Below are 14,186 nucleotides of genomic sequence, written 5' to 3'. Positions count from 1 at the left end.
ATTTTCCAAATTTGAAAAACGTGCAACTATGACATTTTGAAACAAATATGCAAATTGCAAGAGGCTTTACATAACTTTACCTTTTTTTTTTTTTTAAGTACTAACACATGTTAGTACGTAGCTTACTTTACATCCTAACAATAACTTTACATTTTTTCAGATGAAATAAAGTAGAAAACTAACAGTCTGCTTTGCTGCTTAGTCATATTTGACTATCTCAGTCGACACAGTGCTCCTGGAGAATTATCTTTTTACCAATTATAGACAACAAGGTTCAAAATGAACATGTATTTACCAAATGCTCAGTACTTTGTCCTTAATTCAGGGCATCTGGCCTCCAGAAAGTAAATAAATAAAAATCTTTGTGTGACAGAACACTGCATATAAAACAAAATTCAGGACTATTCAAGCACTTCATTTCATCACTGCATCCAAAACTCATTTCAGAAGTTCTCGTGTTTTTGTTTCTTTCAAGCTAAAGCTTTTAAAGATAAAGGTAAACAACAAGGAAAACAAGGATTTAGAGAACACTTCAGGCAGAAAAACACATACCTACCATCTATTGGTAACAAGCTTTCATACGTGTCTAGACAAGTCAGTAATATACTTGCCAAGCACTACATGGTACATGGCAGACAATCAAACAGAGAAGGGTTGGAAGCTTAAACAGATTCTTCTTGGAATTTAACTTTTTAAAATTAGAAATCTGCTTATAAATTAAGAGTTCTGCTTCTGAGAACAAAATCCTAGAGCAAATTTTGTAAAACAGGCTGTCGCAATGCTGCAACTAAAACTACAAGTGACATGATGTTTTAGCCCCATCCTTTTCCATCATTCAAGCCAAGGTCAATGCTTTTTGTTGTGCAGCAACAAGCATGTTTGCTACATCATTAAAAAAAGTCCAGGAGCACATGCAAAAACAAATTAGATTTAACAGTAAATTAGAATGTACAATCATATTGGATAGTGATGTTAAACAAATGTGGCATCACTTTAATAAAGGTAGCTTTATAGTGCTGCATCCCTGTGAGGACTAAAATACCATACTTAATGTGTAGCAATGAAATGTAGTATTTGGAGGTAATGGTAAATTTTATCAGTAGTGAGGTGAAAATTCATTTTTAATATAAAAAATATAAAAATCTGTAGCAAATGGAAAGATAGAAAAGTGCAGAACATAGAACCAAGGAAAAAACCTGGACCCACGTACTTCAAAGCATACGCTTCTATTTTTACCGAAGCACATACTCAGATTGTTTAATACTGCAAGAGTCATTTAGAAAATGTACTTTTTTGTTTTCTCCATGATTAAACACAAAAACATCTTGCACAATATACTCGTCTATGTAAGTAATCCTTTTGGATTCTGGACAACAAGTTGACTATGAGGCAGCAACGTGCCCTTGTGGCCAAGAAGGCCAATGGTATCCTGGGGTGCATTAGGAAGAGTGTTGCCAGCAGGTCAAGGCAGGTGATCCTGCCCCTCTCCTCAGCCCTGGGGAGGCCTCATCTCGAGTACTGCATCCASTTGTGGGTTCCTCAGTACGAGACAGACATGGAGCTACTGGAAAGAGTCCAGCAGCGTAGGGCTACAAGGATGGTCAGAGGGCTGCAGCATCTGCCCTGTGAGGAACAGCTGTGAGAGCTGGGCCTGTTTAGCCTGCGGAAGAGAAGACTGAGGGGGGATCTTATCAATGTGTGTAAGTACCTGAAGGGAGGGTGTCAAGGGGACGGGGCCAAACTCTTATCAGTGGTGCCATGCGAAAGGACAAGAGGCAAACCAAAACACAGGAAGTTCCGCCCGAACATGAGGGAGAATTTCTTTACTGTGAGAATGACAGAGCACTGGAATAGGTTGCCCAGAGAGGTTGGAGTCTCCTCCTCTGGAGATATTCAAGGCCCGCCTGGATGCAACCCTGTCTAACGTGCTCTAGACGATCCTGCTTGAGGAGGGAGGTTGGACTAGGTCATCTTTCAACCTTACTGATTCTGTGACTTTGATTAGCTCCAGTTGCTAGATAGTACAACAGCTACCGATAGCTTAAAACACTGTTCTTCAACAAAACRCATAGTATTAATATAAAGATTCTACTATCCCAAACGTAATTGTCTCTTTTCGATACTTACTGAGTAACCAAGAAAACAAAACTAAGTGTTGAAAATGATCTATTTTCTAATCTGCAATGGCGTCCTAGATATTACACACACTTCACAGAGTAGTCTGAAATCTAACACAGGATTATCAAGACTTTTAAAGATTGTATCTATACCTACACAACTGTATTTATTTTTACATTTTAGACTTTCAGAAATATTAAAATCTTCACTGAAACATGCAACTCTCCAATGCACATATTTACACACAGATTCAGTGAATGCAGATGTAAAGCCTAATTCAGGAATGAGGCTGAATGGTTGAAGTTTTTCTAACAGCTTCATATTAAAACACAATAGAACATGCAACGAACAAGATGCAAAATTTCAAAGAATTATCTCATAGTCAAAGTGGATATTGGCATCTCTAGAAACTGATCTTTCCCTTGCTCATAAGCTACAACATAAGCAAGTCATATAACCTAGACTGGAACAAAAGAACATTCCTCTGTTTCCCAGACAAACCTTGAAACTCTGGAAGCCGATTTTCAGAAGCACTCAGCACTCAAAATAGCATTTCAAGTTGATGGGAACCATGCTTTAAATGTGTCTGTTACCCTTGCTGACTTCTCCTGTAGTCAATATTTAGTTTTCCAACAAGTGTCTATTCTGGAAGAAGAACAAACAGGGACTAACAAACAAGGCAAGTACCTTTTAGGGCAACCTTGTTTTAGAAACAAAACAAAAGCCAGTTCTCTTCTCACACACTTTTTCCCCCAGGTAATGCACACAATGTTCCTCCTCGTACACATCAGAGAATCAAATCGCACACAGCGCTTTCCCTCTTCACAGTTCCAAACCTGCCCTTCCAGGAGGCACACTGCATCTCAGGAAGCAGGTATCTTTTTTTTCTTTTTCTAGGAGCTAAGCTACAAAATACTTATCCTACTGTCTGCAATTTTCCACAATCTCTCTGCCTTCATATAAATTTTTCAGCATTTACTCCACTCTTTAAGTAGTGGTCTCTCTTGCTTTGATGATCATCAAAAGAGGAAATTTAAGTGCTCCCTCAGCTTGAAAGAAACATCACTAACTTATCTACCTAGAACTGGGATGGGATATTGAACTTGCTATCTGCCATTCTGTGCAATACAATTTGTTAACATGCTGTATGATCAAGCCAGAGCTGGAGAAGAAAGAACAAGAGGAAAGATGCAGACAAACTCTTAAAAGCAATGCAATTTATTTTTGTATATAGTTCTCCCCTCTCTTATCCCTCAAACAGAACACTCTTAAAAAAAAAAAAAAAAAAAAAAAAAAAAAAAAAAAAAAAAAGATCTTTTCTCTCATTGCCTAATTTCCCATTAATAAACCAGTAGAGGCCGCTAAAGACCATCTATCATCTAAGCAGAACAGCAGGATGGAACAACTTTTTCCTCCTACATTTCAACATACAATCTAATTCTAGCATTTTTCTGCCACTTCTTAATTTTGTATCTGTTCTTCCATCAGTATAAATTACCTGAATGAAATCTAGTCTCTTCATGAGGATTCTGAATTGAATTCTAGTACTGAGTCATAACCTATGCCTACATTTGCTGCATACAGTCCATTTCAAGATTTATAAACTGAAGCCATAGCATTCTACTGTGGAACTAATCCAGGTTTCCTCCCCTAAAAGACTCTCCACAATGTTTTACAGCACACAGTTCTTTCATTTTGCCAGAGGCTACCCTCAGATTCTCTAATGACAGTGCAAGTTCTTCAATTTTCATTGGTGAGTTTATGTGCTCCCAGCTAGACAATTTTTAGTCTACTTTGGGAACTCCATACAACTCAAACTGCTTATACACAGCAATGACAGAGCAAAGTACTTCATAAGCCTGTTCTTCACACATGTTCACAGGTGCATTTCACATCATTTTGTATACTTACAAATAGATATAGAAATACTAATTAAAACCTTTTATCTCAAGCACAGGTTCAAAAAACACAAAGAACGTCATCTGTATTGAAGATCTCATTATAAGGGAGATCGCTTCTCTTTACTCATAGCAGTTGAGTACTCTGTATGTTTTATTCCTACAGCAACAACCATCACAGAAAACAGCACAAGAAGAAATAAAATCATACATAAACCAGGCTCTGCAACACATACTAAAGTATGTGCTTTAGCTCACCTACAATACCACTAAAGAGCAGTCTTCAACATTATAGTAGGAGCAGAGAAGGCAGGAAGTTCTGCAGGGCTTAAGAAACATTATGATTAAGTTTATTAATGAGATTATAAAACAATACTCTCAGGTAATCAAACAGACTGGATTCAGTAATCCAGACAGCCTTTTCCCCTTTGACGTTTTATGATTAAGTAGTCATTAATTAGGTATAATCTATAGTCCACACGGGGTGAATCTGAGCTCCTGTACAATTTTCAGTAATATAGTATCTCAATAGATATGTTAAATATGGCAGAATTAAAATTACAAAGGCATCCTTTTGTTTACTTTACTCTTTTAGCAAGAGTATTTCCAAATACTTGAAACGTGCCATGCATATATTCTACATACTAGAAAGACTAAATAAAAGGCACATTAAATAGCAATAGTTGCAAACAATTACAGGCTATTGCTATGAATCATGACTGTTTGGATAAGAGTTCTATTTCTTCTTCATTGATATACCTGAGGAGGAGTCCAAGTCAGACATACTTCAAATGAAACAACTGACTTCAGAAATAAATCACAGAGTTAGCTTCAACTATTTAAGTACTGATTTCCACTTGTTTGTTCTTAATTTTAGACTACAGTTTGAATGCAACATTACCTTTGAGAGGTGCAATATTATTGCAGCATTCTAAAACAGTCTTGGTAGCTTGCAGCACACTTCTTGTAATACTTTGAGTCACAGTTAGATATCCAACAGTGGAAGACTGAATCCTTTCATATAAACACAAACCTCAATCTTTCAAAGTTCTGAAGCAGCAACAATAAAATACATACATACATACATATATATATAGATTTTTTCCCAGTGTTTCATATTCGAACTTCAGGAGTTCAGATGATCAGTGGAAGATAACAACCAAACTGAAATAAAAACCTGAATTATAATGCATACATGCACTGTTTTTCATCAGTCACTATTTTCCCTGCATGTCACATCTCCCTCCCAACAAGAGTCTGCCAACTGGACTTATCACTTCACATCAGCAAGTCAACCAGCTAAAATAAATTTGAGTGATATGCTTTCATTCAACCCCACAAGTGTGCTCAGCAACAACATTCTTCCTGCAATGACTCCAACATAACCATTTGCCCAACCTATACTTCAAAAACATCAGAGAAAACAAAAAAGWAGTAGTTCAAGCTGTCTTCAGCACTCGCACTCAGGAAACTCAAGAGCTATAACACCATTAGGCAAAGAAACATCTAGTCCTAAGATCACTCTTAAATCAACAGTCCTCTTCAAATGGATCAGAAGTAGGCATACTAAGCAAATGAAGTATTTAATTTTTTAATCAAAAATTTGATTTGCTCTTTCGCACACATCCTTGCCACTCAAAGTGAAAGAGGAAATATGTCATATATATGAAAAAATCTCATAGTTGACTAGCAAAGATGACTGTAGTCATTAACAATCAGTATCTACATTGAGTAAGGCTGATTAAGCTGAACCTTTATTTGATTCAGAGTAACAAAGATGTTAAGGTTATGTATATGGAAAAACATATGAAAATCCCATTTTCCCATTTAAGACAAATCTATTTAAGTTGGATATAAGCTGCAAAAGAAAGAGTGAGATTTTGCTGAAACTACCAAATGGTGATCAGCAAAGATCAGTTGAGTCATTTATTTAATATTTTAATTAGTAAGACTACACTAAGAGACTTTGCCACTACCAAAAAGAATAATCAATACAGAGAGGATGATTCAGGAAGAACTGGATGGGCTGAAACAGGAAGAACTAGAATGCAGCTTCATATATGACTTCCTAATATAAAGCATAGTCCCATCAGTCAGAGCAACAAAAAGATCTTGATGCATCAGTTAATTAGCAGCATTTTCATGTGCTTTGCATGCAGGTGTCCTCCTAAAAATGCAATTAAGCTAAAATACAGAAGGGAGAGACATTTTTAGCTTCAAAAAAGCACTTCGGCTGTTCAAGAGTTTCACAAAAGCTCCAGGTTTTTGTGTACAAAACTCACAAAAGTTTCATGTACAGAAGTATATGAGTCTGTCCGCCCATATGCAACAAAGATGGCTTCACATTGCAAAAGGTGCAGAGAATGACTACAGAATGATCAAATAGATAGTCTTTTTTTTAAAAGGGACTGAACAAGGAATCCAGCTCATTTAGCTGAAAGTGGAAGAAAAAGCTTATCTAGTTTTAATATTAAGCTTGATCAGCTTATAAGCCTTTATCTATTTTACTGCACAATGTTTCAAGCCCAGAGTACTGAAGACACAGAAATAAATGGGATGTAGAATAAATTACATTTTTTTTTAAATCAAAGATAGCTCATACCCAACTAGTCGAACCTTTTGATTAGTACTGTACTAGAAATCAGTTACATAATTGAAGCTGGCCTATATATATGTAAAAATTTGATATAGCATCCCATAGGAAAGTATTCAAAGTAGAAGTAATGTAAGAATTGACTATAGAGGAAATTGCAATAGGTTATATTAAAATTGTAAATTACCATGAGAAAAAGAGGTTACTAGCAGCATTCCTCAGAGTTCAGTGTGCTGACTGATCCAATTTCATAAATTCATTAGTAGCCCAAGCAGAAGAACTATGTATGTCCTCATGAAATTTCTATGCATGACACTAAACTGGAAACTATAACCAGTACAAATAGCACTGGATCGTTATGCCCAGAACCTTGAGTTCTTTTGTAACTAGAGTGCTAGAAGATGGAGTTTAATAGTACCACATGTGAAATTATGCATTTAAGAACCAATAATCTTTTTTATAAGGTGATAAATCAWCAGGTAGAGGCCACATAGAATGTAAAGAGAGTAGTGAGCTATGAACTCCCTAAGGATGCTGCAGATACTGGAGTTGGTATGACCACAAAGGGAACTAAACACGTTCATGGAAGAAAAGAGAGAAACTCCACCTGGCTCAGGAAGCCTCTGAGCTGAAAACAAAAGGCTCAAACAGCGCTAGAGGAAACACTACGTGCTGAGTTCCAAAGGGTATCCTCTTCAGCAGTGATGAAAAGGAGATGCCTATCAGGTGAACCTTTGGTCTGAAGCAATACAGTTGAACAGATGTATGTTAAAAAATATCATTGCCCCTCTCAAAACTTTGTTTAGCAGAAGTAAAATGGCCAACTTTATCTGATCACTCTGTAAAATATACACTCTATTCCATATTTCATTTCCTGTACCAATTCCAATTTAAGTTAACACTATTAACCCAAGTTCAAATGACAACACACTGGACACAAGTTGGACTTAACGGGTCAGACATTAGAAGATTTCTGATCACTTGACAAGTAAGACACACGAATGGTCTTCTAACAAAGCAGCAGGGAAAAGGAATCTAAATTGATTTAAAACTGCAGTAGTAAGCTTCTGGAAAGGACATAAGCAGGTATATTCCTGTGAAGAAGGGGCAATTTTGTGTGGTATTTGCAGAAATGCTCTCATTTGTTTATACTACAGTTACACCACATATAGATAACATATTTTAGGATTTTACTAGTTATCTGTGAAACCAGAAGGATTTTTTTTTTTCCTTTTTGAGGCAGTGAAAATTGGCCACACTTAAAGAACGGCTGCCACGAATGGCATTCAGCTTCTCTACAATGCCTGACTGGTATCTCTTGTTTGTAAGTTGAGGGCAAACTAATTGCCCAGTCTGGCTGTGGAAGGAATTTTCTGGGTCAGTGAAAGAACAACATTTGGGCTTTTCTACCTGTTTAGAGTATGGCTTGATACACATTACAAGATCATCTAGCATTTATTTAACAAACATCCTGCTCTTGGAGGTATTCATGATGTCCTCAGTCACCCCCTTCTTTACCTAACACGTTGTAGTTCTGCAGTTAGATCTTTACTATAAATTTCAAGTTTGCCATAGGGTTTTGGGAAGTACCCTGCAGGCTTTGCTAAAATAAACATCTGTCACACAGCTGCCAACATTATAGGGAACTGCATTTAATGACCCCAGTTGTCCCTTCCAGTTCTGTGTTGAAACAATGTAGTGGTCCAAGTACTTCACAATCCTTTATGTTAGTAATTATGAATTCCAGGAAATTAAAGCATGCATCTTCCTTTAGAAATCTGAAGAGACCTCATAAGCAATACATAACTATATGTCCAGAGCATCCCAGAAGTTTGCTGATTTGATTGAGTTTCTACTCTTACATTCCTAAAATGTTCCTGTTTAMATTCCTAAAAGCCTTATGCTAATCCTGAAAGAAGCTTTCTCCCTCATGTTATTACAACCTAATTGCATCTCATAGGGAAAAAAAACAAAAAACAAAACAAAACAAAACAAAAAAAAAACCACAGCCTTAACAGAAAGCACATCTCAAGTTTTTAACTGTTCTCTGGAAAAAGATACGCTATACTGAAGACACAACAGCTAGCACAAGCAAAGCAAGTTTAACCATTCAGTCCTGCTTCTCGGATGAGACACTGAGCGCCGTCAGCTTGCAAAACTTAGCAGTGCTGCATCCACAAACACTTGCCGTTTAATATAAATACAAGCTGCCACCTTCAACCATTACTCGAACACTGCAACCTGCCACGAACTGCACTTCAAACACCAAGCAGGGGAAAACAGCAACAAGCAGCATCCCTCTGGGGGAAACCTGTTGCTCGACCCTGATAAAGCAAGGCGGGAGGGGGGAGCAATCCGGAGAGCCTGCGTTTCCCCTCGATCCCATCGCAACCCTCACGCCCAGGCGCCAACTTTCCCCACCCGCCGCCGAAAGCACACACATCATTTTCACTTTCCCTAGTGTTAATCATTAAAGCGGCGAAAAGGCCAGGTTACGCGGCGGGGGAGGGAGGCGAAGGGGTGGCGCAAACCCCCGGCGGCGGCCGCGCCGCCAACGCCGCCCGCCACGCCGGGGAAATACTCACTCGATAAAGTAGCTGGCTCCCTCCTCCGAGAACCCCTCCTCCCATCCTCGGGGCAGATCTGGAGGGGAGGGAAAAGAGAGAAGGAAAGAGAGACAGAGAAAGAAAGGGAAAGAAAGGATGAGAACTCCGCCCGTGCCCTCAAAGTGCCCCTCTGGCCRCGGGGGGGAGGGGGGAGCGGCCGCTAACGGAGCGAGGCGGGGGGTGGTGGTGGTAGTGGAGGTGGTGCGGGCTGGGGGCGGCCGTTAACGGTGCGCGACGGGCGGGAGGCGGCCGTTAGCGGGGCGCGGCGATGGGGCGCGGCGATGGGGCGCGCGAGCCAGGGGCGGCCGTTAACGGTGCGCGGCGGGGCGGGGGCGGCCTCCCCGCCGCCGCCCCCGGGGCACCCACCTGAGCGGATCATGTGGCCGGAGTTGACGGGCTCCCCGGTGCGAGGATGCAGCCAGGTGGTGGTGTGGGTCAGGTCACTAGGAGGGAGAAGCGGAAAACATGCACCTGTTAGCGACTGCGTGTGGCCGGGCAGCGGCGGGCGAAGCCGGGAGCGCGGCTGGCAACCGGGCGCCTCCCCCGCGCTCTCCCCGCCGCCCCCCGGCCCCTTACTCGATGAAGAAGACGCGGCCGTCGCCGCATACGCCGTAGGACCAGTGCTCAGGTAGAGTGTCCCGCCCCACCGCCGCCGCCATGTTCGCCGTGCGCGCAGCCAGCCGGCCGGGGAGGGGGTGCGGGCGGGCGGACAGGCGGCCGGCGCTCGGCGCCCAGTGCCCGGCTCTGCTCGGCAGCGCCACCACCTCGGCCACCGGCCGCCAGAGGCGCGGCGGCCCGGCGCGGGCGAGGGGCGACGCCGCCCTCCGCACCGTGACGAGAGCGGCGCCTTCCAGAGGCAGCGGCCGCAGGGACCCCGGGGGAGGTGGGGGGCGGCGCCGCGGCCTTTGTCCCCCGCGAGCTGCCCGCGCGCGGCCCCGGCCCCGCTCCCCTCCCGCCGGCCCCGCTCGTAGCGGGCAGCCGCGCTGCCGTCCCGGGGCCCGCGCGCTCCCGCCTCCGAGCGGGAAGAGAGGCCCCGCCGGCGCTCCCGGCGCAGCGTGCGGGCTCGCGGCCGCTGCCCTCGCCCCCGGGGCGCTGGAGCCGCGGCGTCTGCGGTGAAAACCAGGGAGAACTAAGTTTTTGGAGAAGTAGGCTTGGGCGACACCGTTTTACGTTCCCATAGCAGCTTACCGCTTGGAACAGGCTCCATCCACTGTGTACCACACCGGGCCAGCCTGCTAGRGTTACGCACAAGTCACACAGTACTGGCAGCAACGAACGCCAACTCCAAAGCGAGAAGTGTACAGTATGGACAAGACTCGTTTCCAAGGTCTGATAGGAAAGATGCACATCCTTTAAGCAAGTTATTGCTAACTAAAGAGCCCAGATGAATCTATTGTTACAGTCTGATCCCAAGCGACTCACATAACTCTCTAGAACATGACAAAATGGAGGATAAGCATGAGTGTAACAGTATTTTACTCCCATTATGCCCAGGGAAGTACTTCTATCAGTGGTGGAAGGTTAAGGAGAGTAAGGCCTCTCATTAGCTTTGAAAGAGAGGTAAGATGACTGCATGGTTAAGAGATAGCAGAGAGACAGTAAACAGTCAGCTCACGAGTCACTGTCATCAGTGAAGGGCCTTTCTGTGCCAATCCCAGTAATAAATGATCTAGAAAAAAGATGGAGTAGTAAATGAAGAAGCCTGCTAATGATTCCAACTTACTCCTTACTCCTCACGCTTCAGTCTGTGGCATTCAAATCCCGACCAGTCCTGGTGTTGGGAGATGGAGGGGTCTATAGCTAAGGACATAAAAAGTGCTCCAGGCAAAGCTGCAGTCACTTGGGAATKCGCTTTAGAGGCTGAGCAGCCACATCCCCAGAGTGGATGGGAAGATGGGGGGAGGGGAGGCTGGCCTTCCTCTGAACAGGGCTCTTACCTTTTTTCCTCTGTTCCTTTATGCCAGCCAGCAGAGCAATGATGGGTCCCAGCCCATGCCTCTCAGCATTGCCTTGGCAGTTGTAATAAYTCAGCAATAGTCAACAAAGAGGAGGGCTGAGAAAGCCAAGGAGGGTCAGAGTGGAGAACTCAAAACCTGCTTCTCTCAAATACAGCAGCAGTGGTAGAGCCCCAGCCATGGCTGTGTGCTCTTTTGCCATRCTGTTCTGGGGGGAGATGAGGGATCAAGAAGCTGGGGAGTGGGATGTTTCAGGGGAAGCTCAGGGGGTGGAAGGAGTGTTAAACAGAGGAAAGTCAGGCTGCACAGAGGAGTTGGGAAGGGTAAATGAGCTTGYCTGGTGGCAAGTGAGTAAAGAAAAATGGAGGAGGGCAATGGAATGACAGCTGTGAGGGTGAATCCATGCCATAGGGAGTGATTAAGCGGCAAAAGAATTGCAGTAGGGGGAAGAGAATACATACACACTATTTTTCTTCTAAGTACACAAAAGGACCTCATGGAAATGAAGTAGGGGGTAAGAATTAGCAGCACCAAGGGGTAGGAGGACTTTGCTCTACTTCATAGGGGCTTCAGACAACAGGCAAAGATGTTGTACCAGGATGGCTTCATGTGGGTTGGTGGCTCACAGAGACCCTGCTAAATGCACCTCAGGGTGTTTAAAGTGCTGAAGGTGTCAGTCATRTCCTAACAAGGGGGCACACACCGGAGAGCGTGTTTGGAGGCAGCAGTTTTTGTAGGTGTTACCGGCAACACAGCCTGCTCACAAAGCACCAAGAAGTGACTGGGTCAGTCCTTCCCCCGTTTTGGCCACTGTTGGAGAGGATGATACTCTGCTAGACCCAGAATGGTCATTATTGTGGGACACATTATGGAATAAATGTTTGAAAGTGGTTGGATTTCAGTTGCACTTGAAAAAGCGTGGGCTTGACACAAAGAGATCAGTGGTTTTCTTCAGCTTTTGAAAGTCCAACAATCTTGCACTTGCMTAACTGTTTCTAACAGGTACAGATTAAATTCCTTCTTCAATTACACTATCATAAGCTGTTCCTTAACATTTTCATCCTCTAACAATTCACATTTCAGTTTATCCTCAAATAAAGAGCAGGATTATCTTCCAGCTCTTTGTCATAAGATAAATTTTGAATGCAAAAACTTCTGCACTGCTTTTCTTTGAAATTCTATCAATTTTGAATTATTCTGGTCATGTGATTAGAAGTGAGTTATCACAGTGCTAAGTACCTGCAGTAACTTCTGTTCTCATGCAATTATAAAATAAATAAAAATTGCTTAGTGTCATTGCATATTTAGATCTGTGCAGAGAAGATAAAACAGTCTCCTGCTTGGGAGAGATTAATATACCTTGATGCCATGGAGCAAGCCTTTCATGCTCTGTCAGTTGCATGAACTCATTAAAGTCAGYTTATAACTGCCACACTTTGGCCACTAGACCACTGTGATAAGATAGGCTTCTGTATGTCTAATGAGTATTAAATTAATTAAATAAACATCATTGTGTTGTGGATCTCAGATCCTAATAGCAGCTGTACTGGGTCAAGCCAAAGGTCTGCTTAGCCAAGCATTCTGTCTCAAATACAGAACAAGAGCTAGAAAAGAGTTTTAAGAGCCAGCTCCCCACCTGCTTACTGCAACTCCCTACCTGCTTCCCTTCTTCCTCTGCCTCTAGTACTTGCCTCCAGAAGCCATAAACTCAAGACATTTCTTGAGCAAGATGTTGTTTCTATGCATTTGGTAACTCCTAATGGATATCTCCTTTGTGAACCTATCCAGTTTAGTTAACATTTATCATCCAAAACAGCCTGGGGCAAATTGTTCCTAACTGCTCATATTACCTGCACTTTGTATGAAGAATCGCCTCATTTTGTTTATTTTGAAGCTGACTCTAATTTGATTCTCCTCTTACAATGGAAAGACAGTGGATAATCAATCTCATTCCATCATATAAAAGGGCCTCTTTAAAATTTTAGGAAATGCTTTTCACGACTCTATGCAGCTTTAAATCCACCTTTATGTTGCACATGAGATTTTTTTTTTCAAAAAAAAAAWTTTGGAAAAATATTTTGCAGTTTTGCTACAAAAGAGAATGACTTCCCAATATCAATTTGATCTCTTTAGCCTGCATAATAAAGACCAATTTTCATCCCAGAATGTTACTAAATAATTTTATTGATAATAGTATTTTGAATAATTGCTTTTCTTTCACCTTGAGTATGAAGGAAGGAACCACTGATGTACTGTAACTTCAGTTATATGTACTTTCTGAGTATTTATAGGGGACCAGCTGAAATTAGCCTTTTTTTTTTTCTTTAAATAATAACCACTCAGTATTTGTATGCATGAAATAAAAAAAGGAAATCTTTTCTTAACATGAAGGAAAATGTTCAATCTTAGAAACACAGAACAATTCAGACTGTAAGGGACCTCTGGAGGTCATCTGTTCTCACCTCCTTTAGGGTCAACGTTGGATTTAGACCAGGTTGCTCAGGGCTTTGTCCAGGTGAGTCTTGAAAACCTCCAAGCACAGAGACTGCACAGCCTCTCTCAGCAGTCTGTTCCAATACTTGACCGTCCTTGTGGTGAATCTTTTTTTCCTTACGTCAGGTGGGAACTTCCTGTTTCAATTTATGACTCTTGTCATATGACCAAATGCTGAGTTGATGCATCCCGTGGTCTGCAGCATTAGAAGATTATTAGATCTATTTGTTAATTTCAGATAAACACAACATTTGAAAACCATGTTCTATTATAGCAACTAGCAGAGCTCTATTTTAAAACTAAGACCATGTAATGCCAGGTTGGAAAATAGTCTAAATTCATAAAAATCCACAAGCTGTCTTTTTTTTTTGCTGGGCTCATCATCAGAAGGCAAGTTTGTGATTGATTAAAACATTGGAGTGAGAATATCCCTAAGCACCTTCATTAATAATAATACCAGGTTCTTCTGATTTTTCTGAATACAGCTGATGCCCAGACTCTTGTTCCAGCTCTCYCTGGCTGA

General features: G+C 41.9%; 1 protein-coding gene across 2 annotated transcripts in view; it reads right to left on the bottom strand.

Moving 5' to 3' along the window:
- Positions 1–9,882, bottom strand: part of PLEKHA7 (pleckstrin homology domain containing A7) — a 150,922-nt gene extending 141,040 nt beyond the window's left edge. For both annotated transcript variants that reach the window (XM_085317145.1, XM_085317142.1), the window contains exons 1-3: positions 9,792–9,882; positions 9,582–9,658; positions 9,195–9,252 (exon numbers count right to left, since the gene is read on the bottom strand). In XM_085317145.1, the coding sequence (XP_085173271.1) occupies positions 9,195–9,252; positions 9,582–9,658; positions 9,792–9,874 (218 nt within the window). In that variant the 5' untranslated portion in view covers positions 9,875–9,882. The remainder of the gene's footprint in view (positions 1–9,194; positions 9,253–9,581; positions 9,659–9,791) is intronic.
- Positions 9,883–14,186: the final 4,304 nt, after the last annotated feature.

This window comes from Rhea americana, unplaced genomic scaffold, assembly GCF_003343005.1.
Source record: "Rhea americana isolate MKP2758 unplaced genomic scaffold, rheAme1 scaffold_49, whole genome shotgun sequence".
NCBI lineage: Eukaryota > Metazoa > Chordata > Aves > Rheiformes > Rheidae > Rhea > Rhea americana.
This window is presented reverse-complemented; position numbering and strand designations above follow the sequence as displayed.